At 40.6% G+C, this 25,928-nt stretch overlaps 2 protein-coding genes across 3 annotated transcripts; both read right to left on the bottom strand.

The window, feature by feature from the left end:
* Positions 1 to 2,195: 2,195 nt before the first annotated feature.
* On the bottom strand, positions 2,196 to 5,674 carry pex11g (peroxisomal biogenesis factor 11 gamma). The gene is made up of 5 exons (XM_021569921.3): positions 4,828 to 5,674; positions 4,495 to 4,686; positions 3,872 to 4,050; positions 3,460 to 3,522; positions 2,196 to 3,203 (listed from the first exon to the last, which is right to left on the bottom strand). Exons 1-5 carry the CDS (start codon positions 4,888 to 4,890, stop codon positions 2,981 to 2,983), a joined length of 720 nt encoding a protein of 239 aa, XP_021425596.1. The 5' UTR covers positions 4,891 to 5,674; the 3' UTR covers positions 2,196 to 2,980.
* Positions 5,373 to 21,620, bottom strand: LOC110494533 (uncharacterized). Of its 2 annotated transcripts, none has more exons than XM_021569713.3 (16): positions 21,459 to 21,620; positions 19,020 to 19,671; positions 13,943 to 14,039; positions 13,684 to 13,793; positions 13,409 to 13,446; positions 13,246 to 13,283; positions 12,843 to 12,978; positions 11,860 to 12,022; positions 8,385 to 8,556; positions 8,255 to 8,274; positions 8,088 to 8,148; positions 7,673 to 7,736; positions 7,344 to 7,500; positions 7,140 to 7,173; positions 6,948 to 6,988; positions 5,373 to 5,674 (listed from the first exon to the last, which is right to left on the bottom strand). In XM_021569713.3, exons 1-16 carry the CDS (start codon positions 21,459 to 21,461, stop codon positions 5,631 to 5,633), a joined length of 1,830 nt encoding a protein of 609 aa, XP_021425388.3. In that variant the 5' UTR covers positions 21,462 to 21,620; the 3' UTR covers positions 5,373 to 5,630. The 2 variants fall into 2 exon arrangements, with proteins under 2 accessions (XP_021425388.3, XP_021425473.3); XM_021569798.3 differs by having other exon boundaries at positions 8,255 to 8,271; positions 21,459 to 21,576.
* Positions 21,621 to 25,928: the final 4,308 nt, after the last annotated feature.

Below are 25,928 nucleotides of genomic sequence, written 5' to 3'. Positions count from 1 at the left end.
TGATTGAACATGATCTGGAAAGCATACACATGTCACACAGTTGACAGTGCATGTCAGAGCAAAAACCACACCATGAGGTCGAAGGAATTGTCCGTAGATCTCCGAGACACAGATCTGGGGAAGGGTTCCAAACAATGTCTGCAGCATTTAAGGTCCCTAAGAACACAGTGGCCTCCATCATTTTTAAATGGAAGAAGTTTGGAACCACCAAGACTCTTCCTATAGCTGGCCACCTGGCCAAACTGAGAAATTGGGGGAGTAGGGCCTTGGTCAGGGAGGTGACCAGGAACCCGATGGTCACTGACAGAGCTCTAGAGTTCCTCTGTGGACATGGGATAACCTTCCAGAAGGACAACCATCTCTGCAGCACTCCACCAATCAGACCTTTATGGTAGAGTGGCCAGATGGAAGCCACTGCCCGATGGCACCATCCCTACGGTGAAGCATTGTGGTGGCGGCAGCATCATGCTGTAGGGATGTTTCTCAAATCAAATTTTATAGGCCACATGCGCTTGATTAGCAGATGTTATTGCGGGTGTAGCGAAATGCTTGTGCTTCTATCTCTGACATTACTGCACTAACAAATTACAAAACATATACCCAATACACACAAATCTAAGTAGAAATGAATTAAGACTATATACATATGGACGAGCGGAACGGACTGAGATACAGAATAGTATAGAAAAACCGTATACATATGAGATGAGTAATGCCAGATATGTAAACATTATTAAAGTGACCAGTGATTTCTCGTCTATGCCTATAGGCAGCTTCCTCTAATGTGCTAGTGATGGCGGTTTAACAGTCTGATGGCCTTGAGAGAAGCTTTTTTTCCAGTCTCTCGGTTCCAGTTTTGATGCACCTGTACTGACCTTGCCTTCTGGTCAATAGTGGGGTGAACAGGCAGGGGCTCGGGTGGTTGATGCCCTTGAACTTTTTGGCCTTCCTGTGACAAGCCAAATTTCTTTAGCCTCATGAGGTTGAGGAGGCTCTGTTGCGCCTTCTTCACAACACTGTATGTGCGGGGGTGGTCCATTTGTTTGTCAGTGATGTGTACGCCAAGGAACTTGAAGCTTTTCAGCTTCTTTACTGCGGTCCGTCGATTGGAGGGGGGGGGCAACCTCTGCTGTTTCCTGAAGTCCACAATCATCTCCTTTGTTTTGTTGAAGTTGAGTGAGAGGTTGTTTTCCAGGCACCACACTCACCTCCTCCCTGTAGTCTGTCTCATCATCGTTGGTAATCAAACCTATTGCTGTTGTCTGCAAACTTGATGATTGAGTTGGAGGCGTGCTTGGCCACACAGTCATGGGTGAGCAGGGAGTACAGGAGGGGGCTGAGCACACACCCTTGTAGGGCCCCAGTGTTGAAGATCAGCGGAGTGGATGTGATGTTTCCTACCTTCACCGCCTGGGGGTGGCCCGTCAGGAAGTCCAGGGTTCAGGCCTAGGGCCTTAAGCTTAATGATGAGCTTGGAGGGTACTATGGTATTGAATGTTGAGCTATAGTCAATAAACAGCATTCTTACATAGGTATTCCTCTTGTCCAGATGGGATAGGGCAGAGGATCAAGGGAAAGTAGAACAGAGCAAAATACAGAGAGATCCTTGATGAAAATCTGCTCCAGAGCACTCAGGACATCAGACTGGGGCGAAAGTTCACCTTCCAACAGGATAACGACCCTAAGCACACAGCCAAGACAACAGTGGCTTCGGGACTAGTCTCTGAATGTTCTTGAGTGGCCCAGCCTGAGCCCGGACTTGAACCCGATCTAACATCAACAGAGAAACCTGAAAATAGCTGTGCAGCAACGCTCCTCATCCAATCTGACAGAGCTTGAGGATCTGCAGAGAGGAATGGGAGAAACTCCCCAAATACAGGTGTTACCAAGCTTGTAACGTCATAACCAAGAAGACTCAAACCTGGAATCGCTGCCAAACGTGCTTCAACAAAGTACTGAATAAAGGGTCTGAATACTTACGTAAATGTAATTTCAGTTTTTTTTTTAAAGAAATGTACTTTGTCATTATGGGGTATTATGTGTAGATTGAGGGAGGGAGGGAGGGGAGGGAAACAATGTATTACATTTAAGAATAAGGCTGTAACATAACAAAATGTGGAAAAAGTCAAGGGGTCTGAATACTTTCCCGAATGCACTGTATGTGATTTATATATAATAAAAACAGGTACATTATGTAATTTAACTGTCTATTTTATTCTAGGAAAATTATGAACAAAAATTACAATTCATCACTGTTCACAGCAGCTGATATTTTCATTGTCAAGCCTGTTTGTGGTTGAAATAGTAGCCACAAATGTTGTGTTGACGTTGTTTGATTGCTAATGTTCATAAAACCATACTGAAAGGGCAATTGCTACTCTGAGATAAAGTTAGGATTATAATTTTACAAAAAAAATGATTGGTGCCAAAATGCCAAACAATTAATGTTACAGCAATATTGTTCATATCTAACATTCAGAATTCAAAAAAAAAAAAATAGGTTAAAAAGGTTCATTCATTTAATTAAAATGTAATAGATATTCTATATTTTTTCACTTCACATTCCATGGGTTTATGTGAGAAATACTGAGAGTCATAACAGATAATTGGAGTGCCTAGCTAGGAGAAACAGTAGGCCAGCTGAACATGACTCAACTCAAGCACAGGCGGACAGAGCTTCCCATGCTTTACTGTATTCCTACTAGTAACAAGTCAACTTAAAATATGTCTGGGCTATGTTCAACACCACTGAACAGTTGGTTTAAAAACAGACAATAGTCAACTGTTGCATCTGGTTGTGGAGCTTTGTCAAGAAAAGAGAAACAAACCATTAATTACCAACACTGGACACAACGATGTCATCCAGAACAGGGTTTGATGTTGAATGTTCCCCAAATTTCAGTAGATTTTTCAACAAATGCTGATTGGGTTATCAAATGTGCTAGTCAAAAAAAAGAAAACATTTGTCAAAGCAATTAGACTAGGCAGTGACTGCTTGACTGGCACCCATCTGGATCAAGCCAATCAGGGATGACGTGGTGCCCATAAGTCCAACTAGCCAATTGGGAAAGCATCCTGCCCAGAGGAAACCAGGGGGCATCCAATGAATGGCATTACTCAGATCTGCCATGCTGCTGAGAATACTGAGGACCTCCCCTTGCACCTGCCTCCGGAGCTGAGACCTGCTGGCAACAGTTCCCTCACTGGAGAGAGACAAATCAAACCCAAGATACGTTTATATACACTCATTGGTTTAGCAACACACATATCTAGTATCCTTACCTGAAATGTCCTCCCAATTGATGTGATGAATATGCATTGGGAACGCCAAGATTCCATCAATATATTTTACGCAATGGAACACAGTCATTGACACACACACACACACACACACACACACACACACACACACACAGAGAGACAACACAAGTAAACTGATTCAGTATTGACCCGACTCACCTACTGTTGCCTCGTGTTGACTTCCTTAACTTCTTCCGCAGCAGCATGACAACCCTCATAGACCTAGAATGAGAAGTGTGTATGGTAAAGAAAACTGGCTTATAGCCATTCTACATGCCTCCCCACTATCACTGAGTGTTTCAAATCCTGTCCAAAGCAATAGGCTACATTCCAAGGAAAGCTCCATGCCAAAATCTGTACTGTAAGTATGCCAATGTAATCTCGTCCACCAACCAGCTCCAAACTGAACTACTCTCTACAGTAGAAATTGAGCCTGGGAACAAGGATAATAGCAACTTTTAGTACTTTGGCCATATACCAAATAGGCTAGCAGCATTGTAACTTTCACTAATTGAAGAGTGCCTCAGATTTGTTTTGTAGTATGAAACCATCAGTGGAGAAATATTCTTACCTGAAAACGCCTAAAAGCAGAGATACTCCCCAGAGTATACCGCTTAGTAGCCACCATTTGTCAGACTTAGCACTGATGATCTTGGCATCGGCAGCCCACGCTATATGTTCACAAGGGTAATACAACTGGTCAGCCACATTATTCAGCACAGACATCCAGCGCAGTGCAGAATCTTCTTCCTGGAGAGAGGGACATGCATGTCAATCTAAAGAAAGTGTCAATTCTATTCTAAGTCTCTGGCCCTCAATCTCTCACTACGGGAATCTGGCTTTAATTAGTTTCAATTGTGTGTTGACACTGACATGCTTTGATATTGAAGTAGGGCTATTGCCATGTCTTGAGACACAAATGATGGCTGGCTATGTCATTTCAGAAACCTTTCATACAGGGCATTTCTGGTCATAGAAATAGACCAGTGTTTCCCAAACTCAATCCCCCAAGGCGTGCACATTTTGTTTTTTTGACCTAGCACTGCACAGCTGATTCAAATAATCATCATAACTAATCATCAAGCTTTGAACATTTGAATCAGCTGTGTAGTGTTAGGGCAAAAACCAAAACATGCACCCCTAGGGGTCCAGAGGACCGAGATTGGGAAACGCTGCTATAGTCTCATTGCTCACCCCGGCTCCAAGACCATAGCTTTGTGAATATGTGAGCATGGAGAGGTCATCGAAGAGTCGAAGTACAGTCCGACAGTGGCTTAGCTGTGCAGAGAACAGTAGGAGGCTCTTTCCAAGCTGTGCGGATGACAGCCCTGGCTTCTCAGACAGAACCCCACCAACCAGCTGGGACCCATAGCACAGTGTCCTTATCTGCCCACAAATATCCCACATAACAGAAGGCCATTCTATTAGGAAGAATGTGGTGGTATGCATATTCATTTAAATAGGGCAATGACTCAACATTTGTCATATTTAAAATGAAATAACTGAATGTTTTGGTGGGACACTTACCACTTTATCTCTTCCTCTGTACGACTCAAGCACATTCACAAGCGACTCCAATGAATTTTGCATTATGTAAACACACTAGTAGCGGTCTGCAAGTCAGGTGTACACAGCTCTGTTCACTCGAATGGAAATCAAATTGATCCTGCCGGTGTTGACTGCAACGTCAAAGCAATGACTGTGCGTCAAAGTAACAAAGATCTGTAAATGCACGTGACAGATGTCATCTTTTTCAGCTCGAAGATCCACACGAAATTGTGTGAAATAGTACCAAAAACAGGTTTCCTCTACAATCTGTGACACAGAAAAAATTGTGTTGTACTTTGAACAGGAAGTGTTCAATGATATATTTACGATATGCAGGCAGTAGTAATAGATCACATATTCAAAGATGCAATACCCTTGTGAAAAAACTGAAAAAGTGGGTAGCTTTTGATAATAAATTCCATGGGAATGTCAATAAATGTGTCATCTTTTTAAATCCTTCTTCTAATTCTTGGGAGGATAATTTTTTTGAGTACACTAATAAAATATGAATAATACACAAAATACAACTGGCAAAAAAGTATTTATTATTCAAACTCATCTCAAGAAGCCCAGCCATGAACAAAGCATAGTGTATTAAATAGTTCTACAAGCAAATTCGAGCAAACAACAGTCATGCCATGATTGTTTCAATTCTTAGGACATGTGTGTGTGTGTGTGTGTGTGTGTGTGTCTCCCTGTGTGTGTGTGTGTCCCTGGAAGACAAGCATTAAATTGTCAGTCCAGGATTGGTGATCCATGTTGGTCAGGAAAGGAAAAAGGTTTCAGTGGATTGTATGATCATAGACATTGTCATTGTCATAGATATCTGTAAGGAGGAGAGATGAGGTCAAGAAAGGGGTTAACTCCTTGTACTTTCACTACTTTGCATATATACTGAACAAAACTATAAACGCAACATGCAACAATTTCAACGATTTTACTGAGTTACAGTTCATATAAGCAAATCAGTCAATTGAAATAAATTAATTAGGCGATAATCTATGGATTTCACATGACTGTGCAGGGGTGCTTTAGGCCCACCCACTAGGGAGCCAGGTCCAGCCAATCAGAATGAGGTTTCCCCACAAAAGGGCGTTATTACAGACAGAATTTCTCCTCAGTTTCACCCTTACAAAAAAAGATTGCAGTTTTGAAACTGCAGTAAAGGTGCAGTAACTGCAGTTGACTGTGGTATTTTGGATGCAGTAACTGCAGAATAACTGCAGTGTACTGCAGTTGAATTGCAGTTGAACTGAAGTTATACTGCAGTTACACTGCAAAATTACTGCAGTTAAAAAAACAGTGTTATTTTGGACACAGAATTTTCCTGCATACTGCAGTCATATTGCACTCTAACTACAGTTATACTGCAGTGTGCTGCAGTTATACTGCACTTTGACTGCAATATTTTTTCATAAGGGCATCAGCTGTCCAGGTGGCTGGTCTCAGATGATCCTGCAAGTGAAGAAGCCGGATGTGAAGGTCCTGGGCTTGCGTGGTTACACGTGGTCTGCGGTTGTGAGGCCGGTTGTACATACTGCCAAATTCTCTAAAACGACGTTTGTAGGTGGCTTATGGTAAAGAAATTGACATTCAATTCTGTGACAACAGCTCTGGTGCATATTCCTGCAGTCAGCATGCCAAATACACGATCCCTCAAAACTTGAGACATCTGTGGCATTGTGATGTGACACAACTGCACATTTTAGAGTGACCTTTTATTGTACCCCAGCACAAGCTACACCTGTGTAATGATCATGCTGTTTGGTCAGCTTCTTGATATGCCACACCTGTCATGTGGATGCATTATCGTCGCAAAGTAGAAAGGCAGAGATGTAAACAAATTTGTGCACAAAATTGGAGAGATATAAGCTTTTTGTACGTATGGAACATTTCTAGGATCTTTAATTTTAGCTCATGAAACATGGTACCAACATTTTACATGTTGCATTTATATTTTTGTTCAGTATATATTACATGAGCTCATCTGGGGTCTGTGACTCCTGATGTTGTGTCCCAAAGCTAGATTCATAATATCACTTCAGAGTCAAAATATAGATGTATTTACAGTAAGCATAATTAATTCAAAAATAACTTACCGTTAATATGATCAACATCGTCGTAAACATCCTCCCCTTCCCTGAAAAGGAATATTGAAAACCATATTAACCAAAACATTATGACACAGTTGTCAGCAGTAAATTATGATACCAGTGACTAACAGAGACTATGGCTATTCTGAATCGATATTCTACCAATAATTGTGTTGAATAAATATATAAGAAACCTACGCCTGAAGAAGAACAACCCTGGGCACATATCCATCTGTGAGAGAATGAAAATTAATGAACAATTAAAATAATGACACTCATGCTGACAAAAGTAATCAAAACAGGGAATTTTCTGCAATCTCTAATTGATTAGGCTGTAGCCTAATCAAATATACAATGGACTTTTACAGAAACTTTTCACAAGAGGGCGATGTATTCACATACATTTCCCCTGCTCGTTGCGACACAGGGCTTTCTTGCCACTAGTGAGTTGAATTATCTCCAGGATCTCTCCTTGAACCACAGCTAGATCCTTCCCTCCTGCCTTCTTGATGCTTGTGTCAACCATCATGCAGTGTAACACCTTAATCGGTCCCTCAAACTGACAGAACAAAATAAAAATTATGTTTATTTTTTCATATGACTTGGTAATGTCATTTTATTAGGCGACTAGTGATTGTGCTTTCAGAGTAATGTGTGCACATGAATTGCGGTAAAAGCTATTTTTTACTAACAGTTCAACAGATATGCAAGAAGAGCAAACTAAGATTTACCTTGAATTTTTTTCTGAACTCTTGTTCATCTTTCTCCAGTTTCTTGCTCATTTTTGGATGTAGACTGGAACATAAAGACAAACATGTCCTTTTTTGTCTGATCACAAAAGTAGTTTTTGTCCTCTTTTAGTAGCCAACTTTCTTATTTATGCTTTCTTATTGTTAGCCATTACCTACTACTTTATTTATATACAGTGCAATACATGCGCTATGCAACAGACAAGTTAAACCGTATACAAGCTTTGATTTTCATTTTTTAAGTAAACATACAGGCCAAAGTTGGCAAGCTATTAAAGCAACACCACACTATGAAAAACCCCAGACAGAGGAAGGCATTTGACTTACTCTCCTGTGTATCGGAAAAGTACAAAAAATGATAATAATTGAATTCAAAGACACTGTATATGAGGAATACCTTATTTCAGGAGGTGGAAGGGGGAAGTCATTGTTTATTCCTTGCACATCATCGTAGTCATCTTGAGAGAGAGAGAGAGAAAAACAGAGCGAAACAGAGAGAAACAGTAACATAAGCATACTACATGAACAACTTAATGGAAAACGGTCATTCACAGCTCCACTTACCCTCCTCTTGAGTCATGCTGCTGTAAGAGAGAAACATATCAATCATATCAATCACTTGCATTCAGGTTACAATGTTTCAATTACAGACAAAGTTAAAGCAACATGGTATATTTGTGCTTGCGAGAGCTACCTGTTCATGTTATCTGAGGAGTCGACATCATAATAAATGTCATTGTCCTCAAAAGAGACGGGAGGTGGAGGTGGTGGTGGTGGCAGTGAGGGGTCAGGGGCTCTGGACAGTTTGAGTTTACGTTTCACTTCCTCATAGTCCACATCCATACATGTGTTAATGATGTAGCCATCTGCAAAGTAACACTTCATTACTGGTTTTTGGTAGCTTTAGGTACACGAAATGTGTGGTTTTCAGCATTGTCATAGGAAATATGGACCAAGTATAAAATATGGAACACATATTGAATTGTTTAGGGACAGACCAAAATTTACTGGAGTGGGGGGTGGGGCTTGTCCAACTCCAGGTGTCATAAAAAAATGTACCCCCTCCCCAATGTAAATGTTTTTTTCCCCTTGTACTGTAAAAAAAAATATGCACACCCTCCCTCCTCATAAAATGAACTCTAAAATAATGATTCATTGTATCGTCCCCAAGGCAATATAAATGTCATTAACTGTATAACGAATAAGTGAGGTGAGCCAGCAAAAAATATATATTTACAGTTGAAGTTGGAAGTTTACATACACCTTAGCCAAATACATTTAAACTCAGTTTTTCACAATTCCTGACGTTTAATCCTCGTTAAAAAAAACCTGTCTTAGGTCAGTAAGGTTCACCACTTTATTTTAAGAATGTAAAATGTCAGAATAATAGCAGAGAGGATGAGTTATTTCAGCTTTTATCTCTTTCATCACATTCCCAGTTGGTCAGAAGTTAACATACACCCAATTAGTATTTGGTAACAGTGTCTTTAAATTGTTTAACTTGGGTCAAATGTTTCAGGTAGCCTTCCACAAGCTTCCCACAATAAGTTGGGTGAATTTTGGCCCATTCCTCCTGACAGGGCTGGTGTAACTGAGTCAGGTTTGTAGGCCTCTTTGCTCACACACGCTTTTTCAGTTCTGTCCACATATTTTCAATGGGATTGAGGTCAGGGTTTTGTGATGGTCATTCCAATACCTTGACTTTGTTGACCTTAAGCCATTTTGCCACAACTTTGGAAGTATGCTTGGGGTCATTGTCCATTTGGAAGACCCATTTGCGACCAAGCGTTAACTTCCTGACTGATGTCTTGAGATTTTGCTTCAATATATCCACATAATTTTTCTTCCTCATGATGCAATCTATTTTGTGAAGGGCACCAGTCCCTCCTGCAACAAAGCACTCCCACAACATGATGCTACCACCCCTGTGCTTTACGGTCGGGATGGTGTTCTTCGGCTTGCAAGCCTCCCCCTTTTTCCTCCAAACATAATGATGGTCATTATGGCCAAACAGTTCTATTTTTGTTTCATCACACCATCACATTTCTCCAAAAAGTACAATCTTTGTCCCCATGTGCAGTTGCAAACCATAGTCTGGCTTTTTTTATGACGGTTTTGGAGCAGTGGCTTCTTCCTTGCTGAGCGGCCATTCAGGTTATGTCGATATAGGACTCGCTTTACTGTGGATATAGATACTTTTGTACCCGTTTCCTCCAGCATCTGCACAAGGTCCTTTGCTGTTGGTCTGGGATTGATTTGCACTTTCGCACCAAAGTACGTTCATCTCTAGGAGACAGAACGCGTCTCCTTCCTGAGCAGTATGACGGCTGCATGGTCCCATGGTGTTTATTCTTGCGTACTATTGTTTGTACAGATGAATGTGGTACCTTCAGGTGTTTGGACATTTTCCAAGTTGTTTAAGGGAACAGTTAACTTAGTGTATGTTAACTTCTGACCCACTGGATTTGTGATACAGTGAATTATAAGTGAAATAATCTGTATGTAAACAATTGTTGGAAAAATTACTTGTGTCATGCACAAAGTAGATGTCCTAACCGACTTGCCAAACTATAGTTTGTTAACAAGAAATGTGTGGAGCAGTTGAAAAACAACTTTTAATGACTCCAACCTAAATGTAGGTTAACTTCCTACTTCAACTGTATATATAGAATAAAATAAAAGTTGAACGTCCAAATCAACTTAAAGCACCTACGAAATTAGTTTCGCAGCGACACAATTCGAAAGGAAGTCTACAGCTGAATTGTTTCCTTTTACTGTTTGTGATTCACAAATGATTATTCCCAAAGTATGATTAACTGCGATTTAACCGAACCCCCAACTACTACAATGGCGAAGCACAGCATTCGGTTAGTGAAAAATTATTGTTAAAAATAATCAATTGATATGAATTAAAATAATCACTATTTTAGTTTTCACTATGACAAATGTGAAGAGGGAATCCGTTTATACAGTCAATTAAATTTGTAGTCTAAACAAGATCAATAAGATAGGAGACACGCAGCTCAAAAAGCTATCAGCTATTCCTCTATGTTCTTGTGGATTTATATGGAAAATGTGTGCAGATTTGAATGATTTTATGTGTGGTATGATTGCTAGTTAACCTGTTACCAATCTGTGCAAATTATCCACCTACCACTATCGTCACTATGTATAGATGGGCAAGATAGAGTTGACTGTATACTAGGCGCGCAGAAAAGCGCAGTGCTTAAGGAAAGTACCAAAACACCTTAATAAGGGGGGCGCATTCAAGTAGATGAGGAAATGTGGCTATATGATGTGCAAGTAGAGGTACTGGGGTGCAAAAGAGCAAAAAAATAACAACATGAAGATGAGGTAGTTGGGTGAGCTATTTACAGATGGGCTGTGTACAGGTGCAGTGATCGGTAAACTGCTCTGACAGCTGATGCTTAAAGTTAGTGAGGGAGATATAAGTCTCCAGCTTCAGTGACTTTTGCAATTTGTTCCAGTCATTGGCAGCAGAGAACTGGAAGGAAAGGCAGCCAAAGGAGATGTTGGCTTTCGGGATGACTAGTGAAATATACCTGCTGGAGGGCGTGCTACGGGTGGGAGTTGCTATGGTGACCAGTGAGCTGAGATAAGGCAGTGCTTTACCTAGCAAAGACTTATAGATGACCTGGAGCCAGTGGGTTTGGCGACGGATATGAAGCGAGGGCCAGCCAACGAGAGCATACAGGTCGCAGTGGTGGGTTGTATATGGGGCTTTGGTGACAAAACGGATGGCACTGTGATAGACTACATCCAATTTGCTGAGTAGAGTGTTGGAGGCTATTTTGTAAATGACATCGCCGAAGTCAAGGATCGGTAGGATAGTCAGTTTTACGAGGGTATGTTTGGCAGCATGAGTGAATGATGCTTTGTTGCAAAATAGGAAGCCGATCCTAGATTTCATTTTAGATTGGAGATGCTTAATGTGAGTCTGAAAGGAGAATTTACAGTCTAACCAGACACCTAGGTAACAAGCAAAAAAAATACACTACCGTTCCCTGTGCCCATTAAAAAATCACACAACCCTCCCCAAATCAAAAAAAGTAGATAGACAACCCCCCTCTATTTTGGACCAGCCACCTCACCCCATTAAATGTAGAACCGTCCCTTAGTTCTATAGAACTTAACAGTGTTTTACTTACAGGTGCCAGTCTGTGTGCGGGCTAGCCACATGCCCCCAGGATTGTTCTCAACCCGTAAGATCTCCACACTGTCTCCCTGCCGAACAGTTAGATCCTGCTTGCCCCCCTGCCAGTCATGTCGAACCCTGGCCATGTGAAGGACCTCTATGTCCCCAGTCCCCAGCTGTGGAAGGGTACAAATAAACACAGAGGGTTGTAAAGTGGTGTTTTTAGACTGCAGAGATTAATGAGATTTATGTTCTGCATGTGAGATTACATTACTGTATATCTATATTTGGCAAAACACCATATGTAAAAGGCTCACAGAGATGTATTACAGGTGTGTTCCAGAATTCCCAACCTGGTCTCTGACGTAGCATAGTAAACGTAAATCCGGGACACTTAAATTAGTATGATATGTTACGTTTGGTATAGTTACATAAGACAGATGGCTAATTAAGGCATTTTAGTTAATTAGCAACTTTTTAACTACTTACTACTTTTTAGCTTTGCATTTACTTAGCATGTTAGCTAACCCTAACACTAACCTTAACCCTTTTAGCTAACCCTTCCCCTAACCCTAACCTTAAACCTTTAACCTAACTTCTAAACTTAACCCTAACCTTCACCTTAACCCCTAGCCTGGCTAGCGTTAGCCAGCTAGCTAACGTTTGCCACCTAGCTAGAACATATCATACATTTAGCAAATTCGTAATATAATGTACATTTTGCAAATGTGTAACATATATGAATTGTAATTTGCAACATATCATACGAAATGGGTGATAGACATCCACATATAAATACATACCATACGAAACGTAACGTATCATACTAAATGGAGTGTCTTGGATTTACATACAGAATAATGAGAAATGCTCTGAGACCAGGCTGCAGCACCATATCCAAAACCCTGGTATCAAATGTAGCAAGTGTGTTATGACAAACATTACTGTTTGGGGGGATTTATGGATTTGTTAGCGCATGGAAATGTGGCAAATCACCTTGAATTTCTTTCTGTATTTGTTTTCCCTTTCCAGTATTTCCTTTTGCTCTCTCCTCTCCTGCTCCTTCTGCCGGCTCAACTCTTTCTGTTTATTCTTATCAGAACTTGTGGTTTTCACCTCCTCTTGGTTGCCTCTGAGATGGCAAAAGACAGAGATGGCAAAAGACGTTAACGGGTCAGTGATTATTTGAAGTGGACAGCTATTACGCCTATATAAACACATTTTAACAGATATGTGAGTATCCAAGTGTTTTTTTATTATTATTAGCCTTGTGATATTGGCTGTTTAAAGTAGGCCGTGCCAGACATTGAGTTGTCTACTTGTAAGACAAGATAAACCCAAGATACCACGTACTGTATGTAGGCAGGGGATCAAAGTTGTATTTCAATAGTATACTTACTTATCAATCATATCATAGACCTCACTTTCATCGCTCCCCTGCAGCCAGGAATAAGAACATAAATGTCATGAAAAGCATGTGTATCAAGAACAGTATTTCAGAAATAATTCAAAAGCAGTGTTCCGCATTGATGGTCACTGATGGTAAACATGAATTCTTTCACCTTATCTATTTGTGAAGAACTATTTTCATTCCAGGAGTCTGTAGGTGAAATAGCCGAAAATATAATTCATGACATGCATGAACAAGCAATGAACATGTAAAATACATACATTATGGGATGATGGATTGAGAAACTATTTGTGTATATAATTCAAGCTTTCACATAAATCCTACATTCACGATTTAAGAGTCATCATGATTCAGTCCTAAATTCACAATAGCTAGTGAATCTCTTGCATGTGTTCATGGTAATATAGTAGTTATTTTCAGACATACCACTTTTGTCCCAGCTCCCTGGGTGTTTTGGGTTTGGGGGTGGGGGAGGTGGTTTTACATCTAGGCCTAGGCCTATGTCATCATATTCCCCCTGGTCATCCTCAGAATGTCTAACAAGACAACAGGAATCAGAGGGAAAAAAATACTTAAGTGAAAAATGTGGCTTTTTTGTTCCTGTAAATCCAGTTGCCTACAGAGTAATTACAATTTGTGTTCATACTATCACTCAACACTTGACATTTCAAGTGAGCACACTCACACAGGGGTATACTGCCGTGGTAGGCTGCTGGGCTTGGTTGGGAGTCTTGAGGGGCCAGACAGACTGACTATCCCTGGAAGAGACTTACTGCTGCCACCTGAGGAAAAGAAACAACCTGCACTGTAGGTCTACAGTAGGTCTTCACCAACTAATTCAAAATTAACATATATATTGAAGGGCAATGCTCTGCACCACCAGCAGCAGTCTGAGAATTTCTTTTGATCATTCATTTCTTACAGAAGATACTGTTCCGCATGTATACAGTAGGTCATTCAAAAATACTTTTTAGAGAGAGATGTGTTGAGGATTTAACTAGTAACTACATAAAGCACACTGCATATTATACAATTATATATTACACAGGTTGCAAGTGAACAGATACCTTTCTTGTGTCATTATGGTGCTTACAGTAAGTCCATTCACGTATTCAAATAGAATAAACACTGGCTGGAATGCGGTTTTCAACAACCATCATCCAGGATTTAGACCACACATAGTATAAATGTATTCACAACAGTCAGTTTTCCATTCTACACTTGTACGGAAGGGGGGCTTTTTCAAAGGAAATTAAGGCCTAGATTAAGGTCAGACCCACACTAGCCGACACCCGCATAATGGTTGTTTTGGCGGTGTCAGAGGTGGAACTGCATTAGAGCTGTCAAATCCACAAGCGGCTCCCGGCATTATACCTAAAGAGGAAATTGCCATTGGCTGCATGAAGTCGCATTGAGAGAAATCCCATGCAGCCTTGTTTACAAGTTCGAACAGTGGAATAAGAGTTGTAATTACTCCTTGATTAGGCTGATAGAAATCCTTATTATTTAGTTTAAAGATTTTCAATTTGGGTGTCATTATTTCTATATAACCTACACTTTCTAGTTCTAATGCGATTGGGAAGGGTGTGGCTTTGTGACACGGGCCACACGAGCAGACGCTGTGATTCGACAGCTCTAAAGCAGTTACACCTAGCCTGGTTGACGCAACCCAGGTGACTCACAGCGCAGGGAGAGCTGTGACCACATTGGTCTGGAAAGGAGGCTGTTTGCTAATGCAATATTCGCTCAGAAATAGTGCAACGGGTTTAATTTGTTCTCTCAAATATGCTTTTTCCCTGTGGGTTTGAGGTGTGTGTGGCTGTGCATTTGGGTGTTTGATTGAGATAGACACAGAGGAAACCCAACACAGCCCCTTTCCTTATCGACGCATTGTGCCAACATCAAAGAGTCATAACAGACTCTGGTCGAGAGAGAGAGAGAGAGTTACAGTGCGTTCAGAAAGTATTCACAACCCTTGACTTTTTCCCACATTTTGTTGCGTTGCAAAGTGGGATTTAAATGGATTTAATTATCATTTTTTTTGTCAACGATCCACACAAAATACTATGTAATGTCAAAGTGGAAGAAAAATTCTAACATTTAAAGAAAATGTTTTTGGAAAATAAAACACTAATATACTGTATCTTTATTTGATAAGTATTCAACCCCCTGAGTTAGAATACTTATCATGTTAGAATCACCTGTGGCAGCGATTACAGCTGTGAGTGTTTCTGGGTAAGTCTCTAGGAGTTTTGCACACCTGGATTGTACAATGTTCGCCCATTATTATTATAAAAAGTCTTCAAGCTGTTAAGTAAGTTGTTGATCCTTGTTAGAAAGTATTTTTGAAGTCTTGCCATAGATTTTCAAACCGATTTAAGTCAAAACTGTAACTAGGCCACTCCGGAACACTCAATGTCATCTTGGTAAGCAACTCCAGTGTAGATTTGGCCTTGTGTTTTAGGTTATTGTCCTGCTGAAAGATGAAATTGTTTCACAGTGTCTGTTGGATTTTGCCTGTGCTTAGCTCTATTCCATTTATTTTTATCCCAAAATTATTTTTCTTTAAAAAAAGTCCTTGCAGATGAAAAGCATAGCCATAACATGATGCAGCCACTGCCATGCTTGAAGATATTAAGCGTGGTACTCACTGTTGTGTTGTGTTTGATTGTCCCCAAACATATCGCTTTGTATTCAGGACAAAATGTAATTTCTTTGCTACATTTTTTGCAGCATTATTTAAGCGACTTGCTGCAAGCAGGATGCATGTTTTGGAATATTTTTTATTCTGTTACAGGCTTCCTTCTTTTCACTCTATCATTTAGGTTAGTATTGTGGAGTAACAAAACTAACCTGTCTGTATCTTTGTTGTGACTGGGTGTATTGATACACCACCCAAAGCCTAAATAATAACTTCACCATGCTCAAAGGGATATTCAAACGGATATTTTTTATTACACATCTACCAATTGGTTCCTTTCTTTGTGAGGCATTGAAAAACCTCCCGGATCTTTGTGGTTGAATTTGTGCTTGAAATTCACTACTCGATGAGGTAGTCATTCAAAAATAATGTTAACCACTATTATTGAACAGAGTCCATGCAGTTTACAATGTGATTTGTTAAGCACATTTTTACTCCTGAACTTGTTTAGGCTTGCCATAACAATGGGGTTGAACACTTATTGACTTAAGACATTTTAGCTTTTCATTTTCTATTACACTGAACAAAAATATAAAGGCAACATGCAACAATTTCAAAGATTTTACTCAGTTACAGTTCATATAAGGGAATCAGTCAATTGAAATCAATTCATTAGGCCATAATCTATGGATTTCACTTGACTGGGAATACAGATATGCAACTGTTGGTCACAGACACCTTAGGGGTGTGGATTAGAAAACCAGTTAGTATCTGGTGTGACCACCATTTGCCTCATGCAGTGCGACACATCTCCTTCACACAGAATTGATCAGACTCCGTTGTCAGTTTAGCCTACATTTCACTGACCTTAGTAGCACAAAGCATTTTTGTCTGCAGTTTTGGGTTTGGATATTTGTTTCAAGTGTATGTGGCGGTTCTAACTTGTATGGCGCCCTGGGCGAACGTCCGCGCCCGCCCACACCCGGGGGCACCCGGGGCCGCCCCCGGCAAGTTGCTGCCCTGGGCGGCTGCCCATGTCGCCCGTACCTAAATCCGCTACTGAATTTTGTATTCGTCTTTAAATAAATCTCTTTGCCAAAATTCGTCATCACTCTCAGGTCTTATTCGACTAGTATTTTTGAAAGTGGAAGGATAATAATTCAGCCATAATTGTTTTGAAATGTTTATTGCTTGCCAGCATTTTACTCCCTCCTCTATGTTTAATATAACACACATACATGAATTATACATTTTGGTTGCCTATCCTGACATGAACTTTGTTCTGTACAAAGTATTTGACTCTAATGTGTGTCACAGAAAGTATTTAACTCCAGCCACAAAATTAAGGAAATTAGAGGGGGGAGGGATTCTGGCAGGGGGGAGATTTTCGGCACAACACCGGCACTGCTATCATCCTCTTTTGCCACTTCACAAAATATTATCCAAACATTACTTCTCTGGCCCTCCCTACACTTTATTTTAAACTCTCCTTTCGCAGCTTTTGTCTTATTGCATTAAACTTTGACAATGTCCTTTTTTTTTTATCTCCCTTAACTTTTTCTGCCTGTTCCCAAAAACATTATTTGTCGATTGGCTGAGTATGCTATTTGGCGAGTGTACCGTTAAGTCCTAAAGTTTCGATTTACACCATGCCCAAACCAAACGTGTGCCTGAATACACGTGCGCCATTGTGCTCAAATTGATTTTGTCCCCCCACACCAAAGATCAGGACACACAGGTTGAAATATCAAAACAAACTCTTAACCAATTATATTAATTTGGGGACAGCTCGAAAGCATTAAACGTTTAAGGCATTTTAGCTAGCTTGCTGTTGCTAGCTAATTTGTCCTGGGATGTAAACATTGAGTTGTTATTTTACCTGAAATGCACAAGGTCCTCTACTCCGACAATTAATCCACACATTAAACGATCAACCAAATTGTTTCTAGTTATCTCTCCTCCTCCTCCCAGGCTTTTTCTTCTTTGGATTTTATATGGCGATTGGCAACTAACTTTCATAATAAGGTGTATTACCATAACTGACATCAGTTCATCTTTCAATCACCCACGTGTGTATAACCAATGAGGAGATGGCACGTGGGTATATGCTTCTAAAAGCCAATGAGGAGATTGGAGAGACAGGGCTTGCAGCGCATTCCGTGCCACAAATAGAATCAACTTCTATTTTAGCGCCTGGCAATGCAGTTGCTCGTTGGCGCGACGCGACCTGTGTGGTCAGCATGTTATACACTAATACCCTAAAATAATGAACGACAAACCTCAATGTAGCCTATATAAATTGCACAATAATGATACATTTCTTGATTTTTCTAAAGGTATTGTTTCTCTTTATTCAACCAGCCCGCCACCCACCCCTTCAGCCAATATTCAATTACCCCTAAACCCATCCGCCCCGTGGATATAACCGTGGGGACTGCGGGTTATGAGTCAACCCCCGCATCGCTACTGCCCATACCATAACCCCACCCCCACCATTCTTTTTACAATGTTGAAATCAGAAAACCGCTCGCCCACAAGACGCCATACAATTGAAAACGGGATTAATCCGTGAAGAGCACACTTCTCCAGCAAAGATGAGCATTTACCCGCTGAAATCGGTTACAATGCTGAACTGCAGTCAGGTCTACCCTGGTGAGACTGTAATGATCATGTTGTTTAATCATCTTGATATGCCACACCTGTGAGGTGGATGGATTATCTTGGCAGAGGAGAAATGCTCACTAACAGGGATGTGAACACATTTGTGCACTAAATTTGAGAGAAATAAGCCTTTTGTACATATGGAACATTTCTGGGATATTTTATTTCAGCTTATTAAACATAGGACCAACACTTTACATGTAGCATATATATTTTTGTTCAGTATAATCTCAAATGTTCTTCAAACAAGATTCCACTTTGACATTATGGGGTATTGCGTGTAGATCACAATCAATTTAAAAAGCAGTCTGTAAAAAGCAAAGGGGTGTGAATACTTTCTGAAGGCACTGTAGGTGTTAGCCAAACTAAGTTACACCTCCGACACCGCCAAAACACCAGCTATGCAAGTGTCGGCTATCGCCGGTGACCGCTTGATCTGATCTAGGCCCAAGCTGCTTACCTTCAGTCTTCCTTAACCCTGGGCGCCCTGCAAGGTGTGGTGCCCTGGTGTTTCTCTGATGGGCCTGCAGGTTGACGTGGGGGGGTCGTCTGGGCTTTATGGGTCTGGAGCCCTCAGAGGGCAGGGTCCTTCTCAGGGGGGTTACCTCCGTCAGACTCCTCTGGCTGGGTAGGGAGGGGGGCGCTGGCTTGGAAGGGGCGGTGGGTACTCCCTTGTGCGTTAGCATCATATTCTGCAGGCGCTCTCCTGTGACCCTCACCTTCCCTAGCCTGTCAGTGTCTGAGGGTGGGGGAAGAGGTCGGGGCGGCTCCTTGGTGGCTCCATGGGGGCGGTGTGATGGTGGAGGGCGGGGGAAGACACCATGAGGCTTGGGGATGGTGGATATGCCCTCCAGTTCAGCCCTTACAGGTCGTGGTGGTAGTCTCTGAAGGTTGGGTGTGGAGCTTGATCCAGAAAGTGGTGGTGTGGGAACCATAGGCATCAGTTTATGTCGGACCCCTCCATTTGCCGTAACACCGGTATCTGCCAACAACGGGCCTCCTCTACCAAATCCTGGCAGTGGAGATTTTGGAGAAGTACTATCTTGGCTACCTGCCATGTCAGCCTTGGCATGGAACCTGGCCCTCAACGCACGAACATCCACACTCTCCCCCTGATACAGATACAGCAAGGTGAGAATGTGGCTCAGTTTGTAAGCAGGAAGTTAGCAGAATAGCAAAAACAAGTGCAACCACCCCCACACACATTTCTCTTTCTTCACACACCAATACTGAGGCATCGTTCAAATGAGGGAATACACACGTCAAAACACTAGCGGTTCCTGATCCTAGCATCATTACTACCACTAAATGACACTATAGGCTCAATAAATTACTTGCTCTGACCAATATAAAGTCTCTCTCAAGCACCAGAGTGAAAATACAGGTACAAGTCTTTCTGAATGTGCTACTATCAGAGAAAGCTGATAAAACTGAAAGCTATTATTTTCTTTGAGACACAGAGAGATATTTCAATAGATGTGTGAATAGTGTTCTCTGAGGCACATTTGACATGTTAGGTGCAACCAAACCAAATGTCACATGCAAGTGAAACTACCAAAGAGCCAGTAAGGGAAGATGTTCTGAGATAGAGGTCATGGCACAGTAATCAATTAGGTCAGATTGTCACAGACAGTGCACTTTTATGATCAATGCTACTTCTCTGAAAAGTTTAGAAAAACCCACACTCAAAAATTATTACTTCAAGAGTAAAGGTCTTTGCTGAATAAAGAGTTAAAAGAATAAAACAATGAAGAGAAACAGGAAGTAACTACAACCACACACCTATTCACCTCTGTATCACTCTGCAATGGTTGCCATAGAAAATGCAGTAGCAGTCTTAAATGGACCAATGAGATGCATGCTTTGCTAGAGATATTTTTCTTGTGACACACAGAGGAAATAAGAAAGACCTGTCTGTGGACCACAACAGATGGAGCCTATCTAGTATTGTTCTCAAGCACTTGGTTACTCAAAACAGAACTGCATGCCCTTTAACATGATCATTGACTCCAGAACTTTCCAAAATTGTTGAAGAGTTCACATGAGTTATTAACATATAGTTTGTTTATGGCATAGGTGTATGAAGGCTAAAGGAAAATGTGATACCAAATAACAAAACACAGATTAAACAAATATCTAATCTAATAGGAGAGAAAGTGTGTGGATCCATTGTATGTGGTATGCTGAGTGTTAATAATTAACTGGTTATAACAGTGATCAATAATTCCCTGACTGAATCACCACTTCTTACACAGAGAAATAACAACCAATCAAATAGCTTGAGTGCAATGTTTAAATGGTCAACTTAATTGAGACATTTACAAACTGAAAATATTATTTCCAGACTATATCCTGATGATCAATTCAAACTAGTCCCTTGAAATAACATTATTCAAGACAATATTTCGTTTTTTAGGTACTTAAATCTAGGCTAATTCTTTTCACATCTTCAGCATTTAAGATTGTACATTTTCGTTGAATTTAACAAAAATGTATTAACATTTTTTGAATTGGAGAACAGTGAAATCAATCATTCCAGTCTAATAACAAGTGGTTATTGTGTCTCATAAGAGTAGATGTGAAAGTCACTCTTCAACCAAAAAAGATTGGGGTTGAACATATGGTTTATAAGATGCTCGAGCCATTGACATTTCATTTCACGCATGTATTTGTAGAAGCGCAAAAAATGCGACCTCAAATAAGAAACGCGACCTGTTAGATAGAACACGGGCTACAAAGTTGTTATAGCCTATATACACACACACATACATGTATACATGTATATATACATATATATACACACACACATATATATATATATATATATATTCATCGTTTAATATTCATCGTTTGCATGTTTTTCCTGTGTCGTTTCAACAATATTTAAGTGATACTTTACCATCTTTGTCCGTTTGGAGTTTAAATTTAGATGAAAATGAAGTGATCCATGTTGAACTGTGTCATTCAAGGATGCTGCGCGACACTGTTCCGTTTGTTACACAATGGATATCTCCAACGCTAAATCAGGAAATAGGTGGGGCGGGTGACAAAATGCTACTGTAAGAGTTCATTTATATCTGAAGGTTACTTATAGGCTATGGATTTTTATTATGAAATGCATGTGAAACACAACAGTCATTTATTTTAATGACTGTCTTTCGATTTGATTACCATTTACGAAGCGTCTGTTCCTTTAGTAGACCTCATACCATTTAATCAAAATTGGAGGTGAGATACTCATAAATGTATTTCACCTTCATTACTTGATAAAAAAATCGGACAAACATGATTTATGAGCACCCATCATCCGTCATTATGAGATCCACAGCATGCATGGATTTCACTTTCTGGAACATTAACAACCACTTTACCTTGTTTACATAAATGGAGAAAATATAAAATTCAGATTTGTCTGACATTCATGGGCATTCTCAGAAGTGTAAACAAGTTCGGTTATGAGATCCCTCCAAAACGAAAGCACTTTAATATCATTTTCATACAGCTTACTTATTCAGCTAATAAGCTTATTCACAAAAAGCTGTAAAGACTATTGAACAACCTACAAATATAATTGCGTTGAGCTGAAATTCACAAATGTACAACATGATCAAAAAGCAATGTAAAACCGTACCCTAGAAACAGATTCATACCAACACACTATAATGGTTCGTGTACAGTATATTTATTTTTATTTATTTTTATTTAACCTTAATTTAACCAAGTAGGCTAGTTGAGAACAAGTTCTCATTTGCAACTGCGACCTGGCCAAGATAAAGCGTAGCAATTCGACACATACAACAACACAGAGTTACACATGGAATAAATAAAACATACAGTCAATAATACAGTAGAACAAAAGAAAACAAAAAGTCAATACAGTGGGGCAAAAAAGTATTTAGTCAGCCATCAATTGTGCAAGTTCTCCCACTTAAAAAGATGAGAGAGGCCTGTAATTTTCATCAGATGTACACTTCAACTATGACAGACAAAATGAGAAAAAAAAATCCATAAAATCACATTGTAGGATTTTTAATGAATTTATTTTCAAATTATGGTGGAAAATAAGTATTTGGTCAGTAACAAAAGTTTCTCAATACTTTGTTATATACCCTTTGTTGTCAATGACAGAGGACAAACGTTTTCTGTAAGTCTTCACAAGGTTTTCACACACTGTTGCTGGTATTTTGGCTCATTCCTCCATGCAGATCTCCTCTAGAGCAGTGATGTTTTGGGGCTGTTGCTGGGCAACACGGACTTTCAATGATGTTTCCACCCCCATGCTTCACAGTAGGTATGGTGTTCTTTGGATGCAACTCAGCATTCTTTGTCCTCCAAACACGACGAGTTGAGTTTTTACCAAAAAGTTATATTTTGGTTTCATCTGACCATATGACATTCTCTCAATCTTCTTCTGGATCATCCAAATGCTCTCTAGCAAACTTCAGACGGGCCTGGACATGTACTGGCTTAAGCAGGGGGACACGCCTGGCACTGCAGGACTTGAGTCCCTGGCGGCGTAGTGTGTTACTGATGGTAGGCTTTGTTACTTTGGTCCCAGGTCTCTGCAGGTCATTCACTAGGTCCCCCGGTGTGGTTCTGGGATTTTTGCTCACCGTTCTTGTGATCATTTTGACCCCACGGGGTGAGATCTTGCCCCAGATCGAGGGAGATTATCAGTGGTCTTGTACAGTGCCTTGCGAAAGTATTCGCCCCCCTTGAACTTTGTGACCTTTTGCCGCATTTCAGGCTTCAAACATAAAGATATAAAACTGTATTTTTTTTGTGAAGAATCAACAACAAGTGGGACACAATCATGAAGTGGAACGACATTTATTGGATATTTCAAACTTTTTTAACAAATCAAAAACTGAAATATTGGGTGTGCAAAATTATTCAGCCCCTTTACTTTCAGTGCAGCAAACTCTCTCCAGAAGTTCAGTGAGGATCTCTGAATGATCCAATGTTGACCTAAATGACTAATGATGATAAATACAATCCACCTGTGTGTAATCAAGTCTCCGTATAAATGCAACTGCACTGTGATAGTCTCAGAGGTCCGTTAAAAGCGCAGAGAGCATCATGAAGAACAAGGAACACACCAGGCAGGTCCGAGATACTGTTGTGAAGAAGTTTAAAGCCGGATTTGGATATAAAAAGATTTCCCAAGCTTTAAACATCCCAAGGAGCACTGTGCAAGCGATAATATTGAAATGGAAGGAGTATCAGACCACTGCAAATCTACCAAGACCTGGCCGTCCCTCTAAACTTTCAGCTCATACAAGGAGAAGACTGATCAGAGATGCAGCCAAGAGGCCCATGATCACTCTGGATGAACTGCAGAGATCTACAGCTGAGGTGGGAGACTCTGTCCATAGGACAACAATCAGTCGTATATTGCACAAATCTGGCCTTTATGGAAGAGTGGCAAGAAGAAAGCCATTTCTTAAAGATATCCATAAAAAGTGTTGTTTAAAGTTTGCCACAAGCCACCTGGGAGACACACCAAACATGTGGAAGAAGGTGCTCTGGTCAGATGAAACCAAAATTGAACTTTTTGGCAACAATGCGAAACGTTATGTTTGGAGTAAAAGCAACACAGCTCATCACCCTGAACACACCATCCCCACTGTCAAACATGGTTGTGGCAGCATCATGGTTTGGGCCTGCTTTTCTTCAGCAGGGACAGGGAAGATGGTTAAAATTGATGGGAAGATGGATGGAGCCAAATACAGGACCATTCTGGAAGAAAACCTGATGGAGTCTGCAAAAGACCTGAGACTGGGACGGAGATTTGGCTTCCAACAAGACAATGATCCAAAACATAAAGCAAAATCTACAATGGAATGGTTCAAAAATAAACATATCCAGGTGTTCGAATGGCCAAGTCAAAGTCCAGACCTGAATCCAATCGAGAATCTGTGGAAAGAACTGAAAACTGCTGTTCACAAATGCTCTCCATCCAACCTCACTGAGCTCGAGCTGTTTTGCAAGGAGGAACGGGAAAAAATGTCAGTCTCTCGATGTGCAAAACTGATAGAGACATACCCCAAGCGACTTACAGCTGTAATCGCAGAAAAAAGTGGCGCTACAAAGTATTAACTTAAGGGGGCTGAATAATTTTGCACGCCCAATTTTTCAGTTTTTGATTTGTTAAAAAAGTTTGAAATATCCAATAAATGTCGTTCCACTTCATGATTGTGTCCCACTTGTTGTTGATTCTTCACAAAAAAATACAGTTTTATATCTTTATGTTTGAAGCCTGAAATGTGGCAAAAGTTCGCAAAGTTCAAGGGGGCCGAATACTTTCGCACTTTTATACTGATAACAAGTTCAAACAGGTGCCATTAATACAGGTAACGAGTGGAGGACAGAGGAGCCTCTTAAAGAAGATGTTACATGTCTGTGAGAGACAGAAATCTTGCTTGTTTGTAGGTGACCAAATACTTATTTTCCACCATAATTTGCAAATAAATTCATTAAAAATCCTACAATGTGATTTTCTGGATTACTTTTTCTCATTTTGTCTGTCATAGTTGAAGTGCACCTATGATGAAAATTACAGGCCTCTCTCATCTTTTTAAGTGGGAGAACTTGCACAATTGGTGGCTGACTAAAAACGTTTTTGCCCCACTGTATACAGTGAGTGCAAATGTGGTAAGTTAAGGAAATAAATAGGCCATGGTGGCGAAGTAATTACAATATAGCAATTAAACACTGGAATGGTAGATCGGCAGAAGATGAATGTGCAGGTAGAGATACTGGGGTGCAAAGGAGCAAAATAAAAAAAATAATACCAGTATGGGGATGATGTAGGTAGATAGATGGGCTGTTTACAGATAGGCTAAGTACAGGTGCAGTGGTCTGTAAACTGCTCTGACAGCTGGTGCTTAAAGCTAGTGAGGGAGACGTGAGTCTCCAGCTTCAGAGATTTTTGTTCGTTCCAGTCATGGGCAGCAGAGAACTGAAAGAAAAGACGACCAAAGAAGGAATTGGCTTTGGGGGTGACCAGTGAGATATACCTGCTGGAGCGTGTGCTACGAGTGGGTGCTGCTATGGTGACCAGTGAGCTGAGATAAGGCGGGGCTTTACCTAGCAGAGACTTGTAGATAACCTGTAGCCAGTGGGTTTGGCGACGAGTATGAAGCGAGGGCCAACCAACGAGAGTGTATAGGTCGCAATGGTGGGAAGTGTATGGGGCTTTGGTGACAAAACAGATGGCACTGTGATAGACTGCATCCAGTTTGTTGAGTAGAGTGTTGGAGGCTATGTAGATGACATCGCCGAAGTCGAGGATCGGTAGGATGGTCAGTTTTACGAGGGTATGTTTGGCAGCATGAGTGAAGGATGCTTTGTTGCGAAATAGGAAGCC

This window comes from Oncorhynchus mykiss, chromosome 1 (genome assembly GCF_057628025.1).
Source record: "Oncorhynchus mykiss isolate SJ-2025 chromosome 1, ASM5762802v1, whole genome shotgun sequence".
In the NCBI taxonomy this organism is placed as follows: domain Eukaryota; kingdom Metazoa; phylum Chordata; class Actinopteri; order Salmoniformes; family Salmonidae; genus Oncorhynchus; species Oncorhynchus mykiss.
This window is presented reverse-complemented; position numbering and strand designations above follow the sequence as displayed.

Coding starts and splice junctions, on each gene's coding strand:
- pex11g (XM_021569921.3), bottom strand. CDS start 4,890: ATGCAAAATTCATTGGAGTCGCTTGTGAATGTGCTTGAGTCGTACAGA. Junction 4,687..4,827: donor ACAGAGGAAGAGATAAAGTG/GTAAGTGTCCCA, acceptor ATTTGTGGGCAG/ATAAGGACACTGTGCTATGG. Junction 4,051..4,494: donor GCTATGGTCTTGGAGCCGGG/GTGAGCAATGAG, acceptor CCCTCTCTCCAG/GAAGAAGATTCTGCACTGCG.
- LOC110494533 (XM_021569713.3), bottom strand. Junction 8,275..8,384: donor TCCTCAGATAACATGAACAG/GTAGCTCTCGCA, acceptor TCTCTCTTACAG/CAGCATGACTCAAGAGGAGG. Junction 8,149..8,254: donor CAGCATGACTCAAGAGGAGG/GTAAGTGGAGCT, acceptor CTCTCTCTCAAG/ATGACTACGATGATGTGCAA.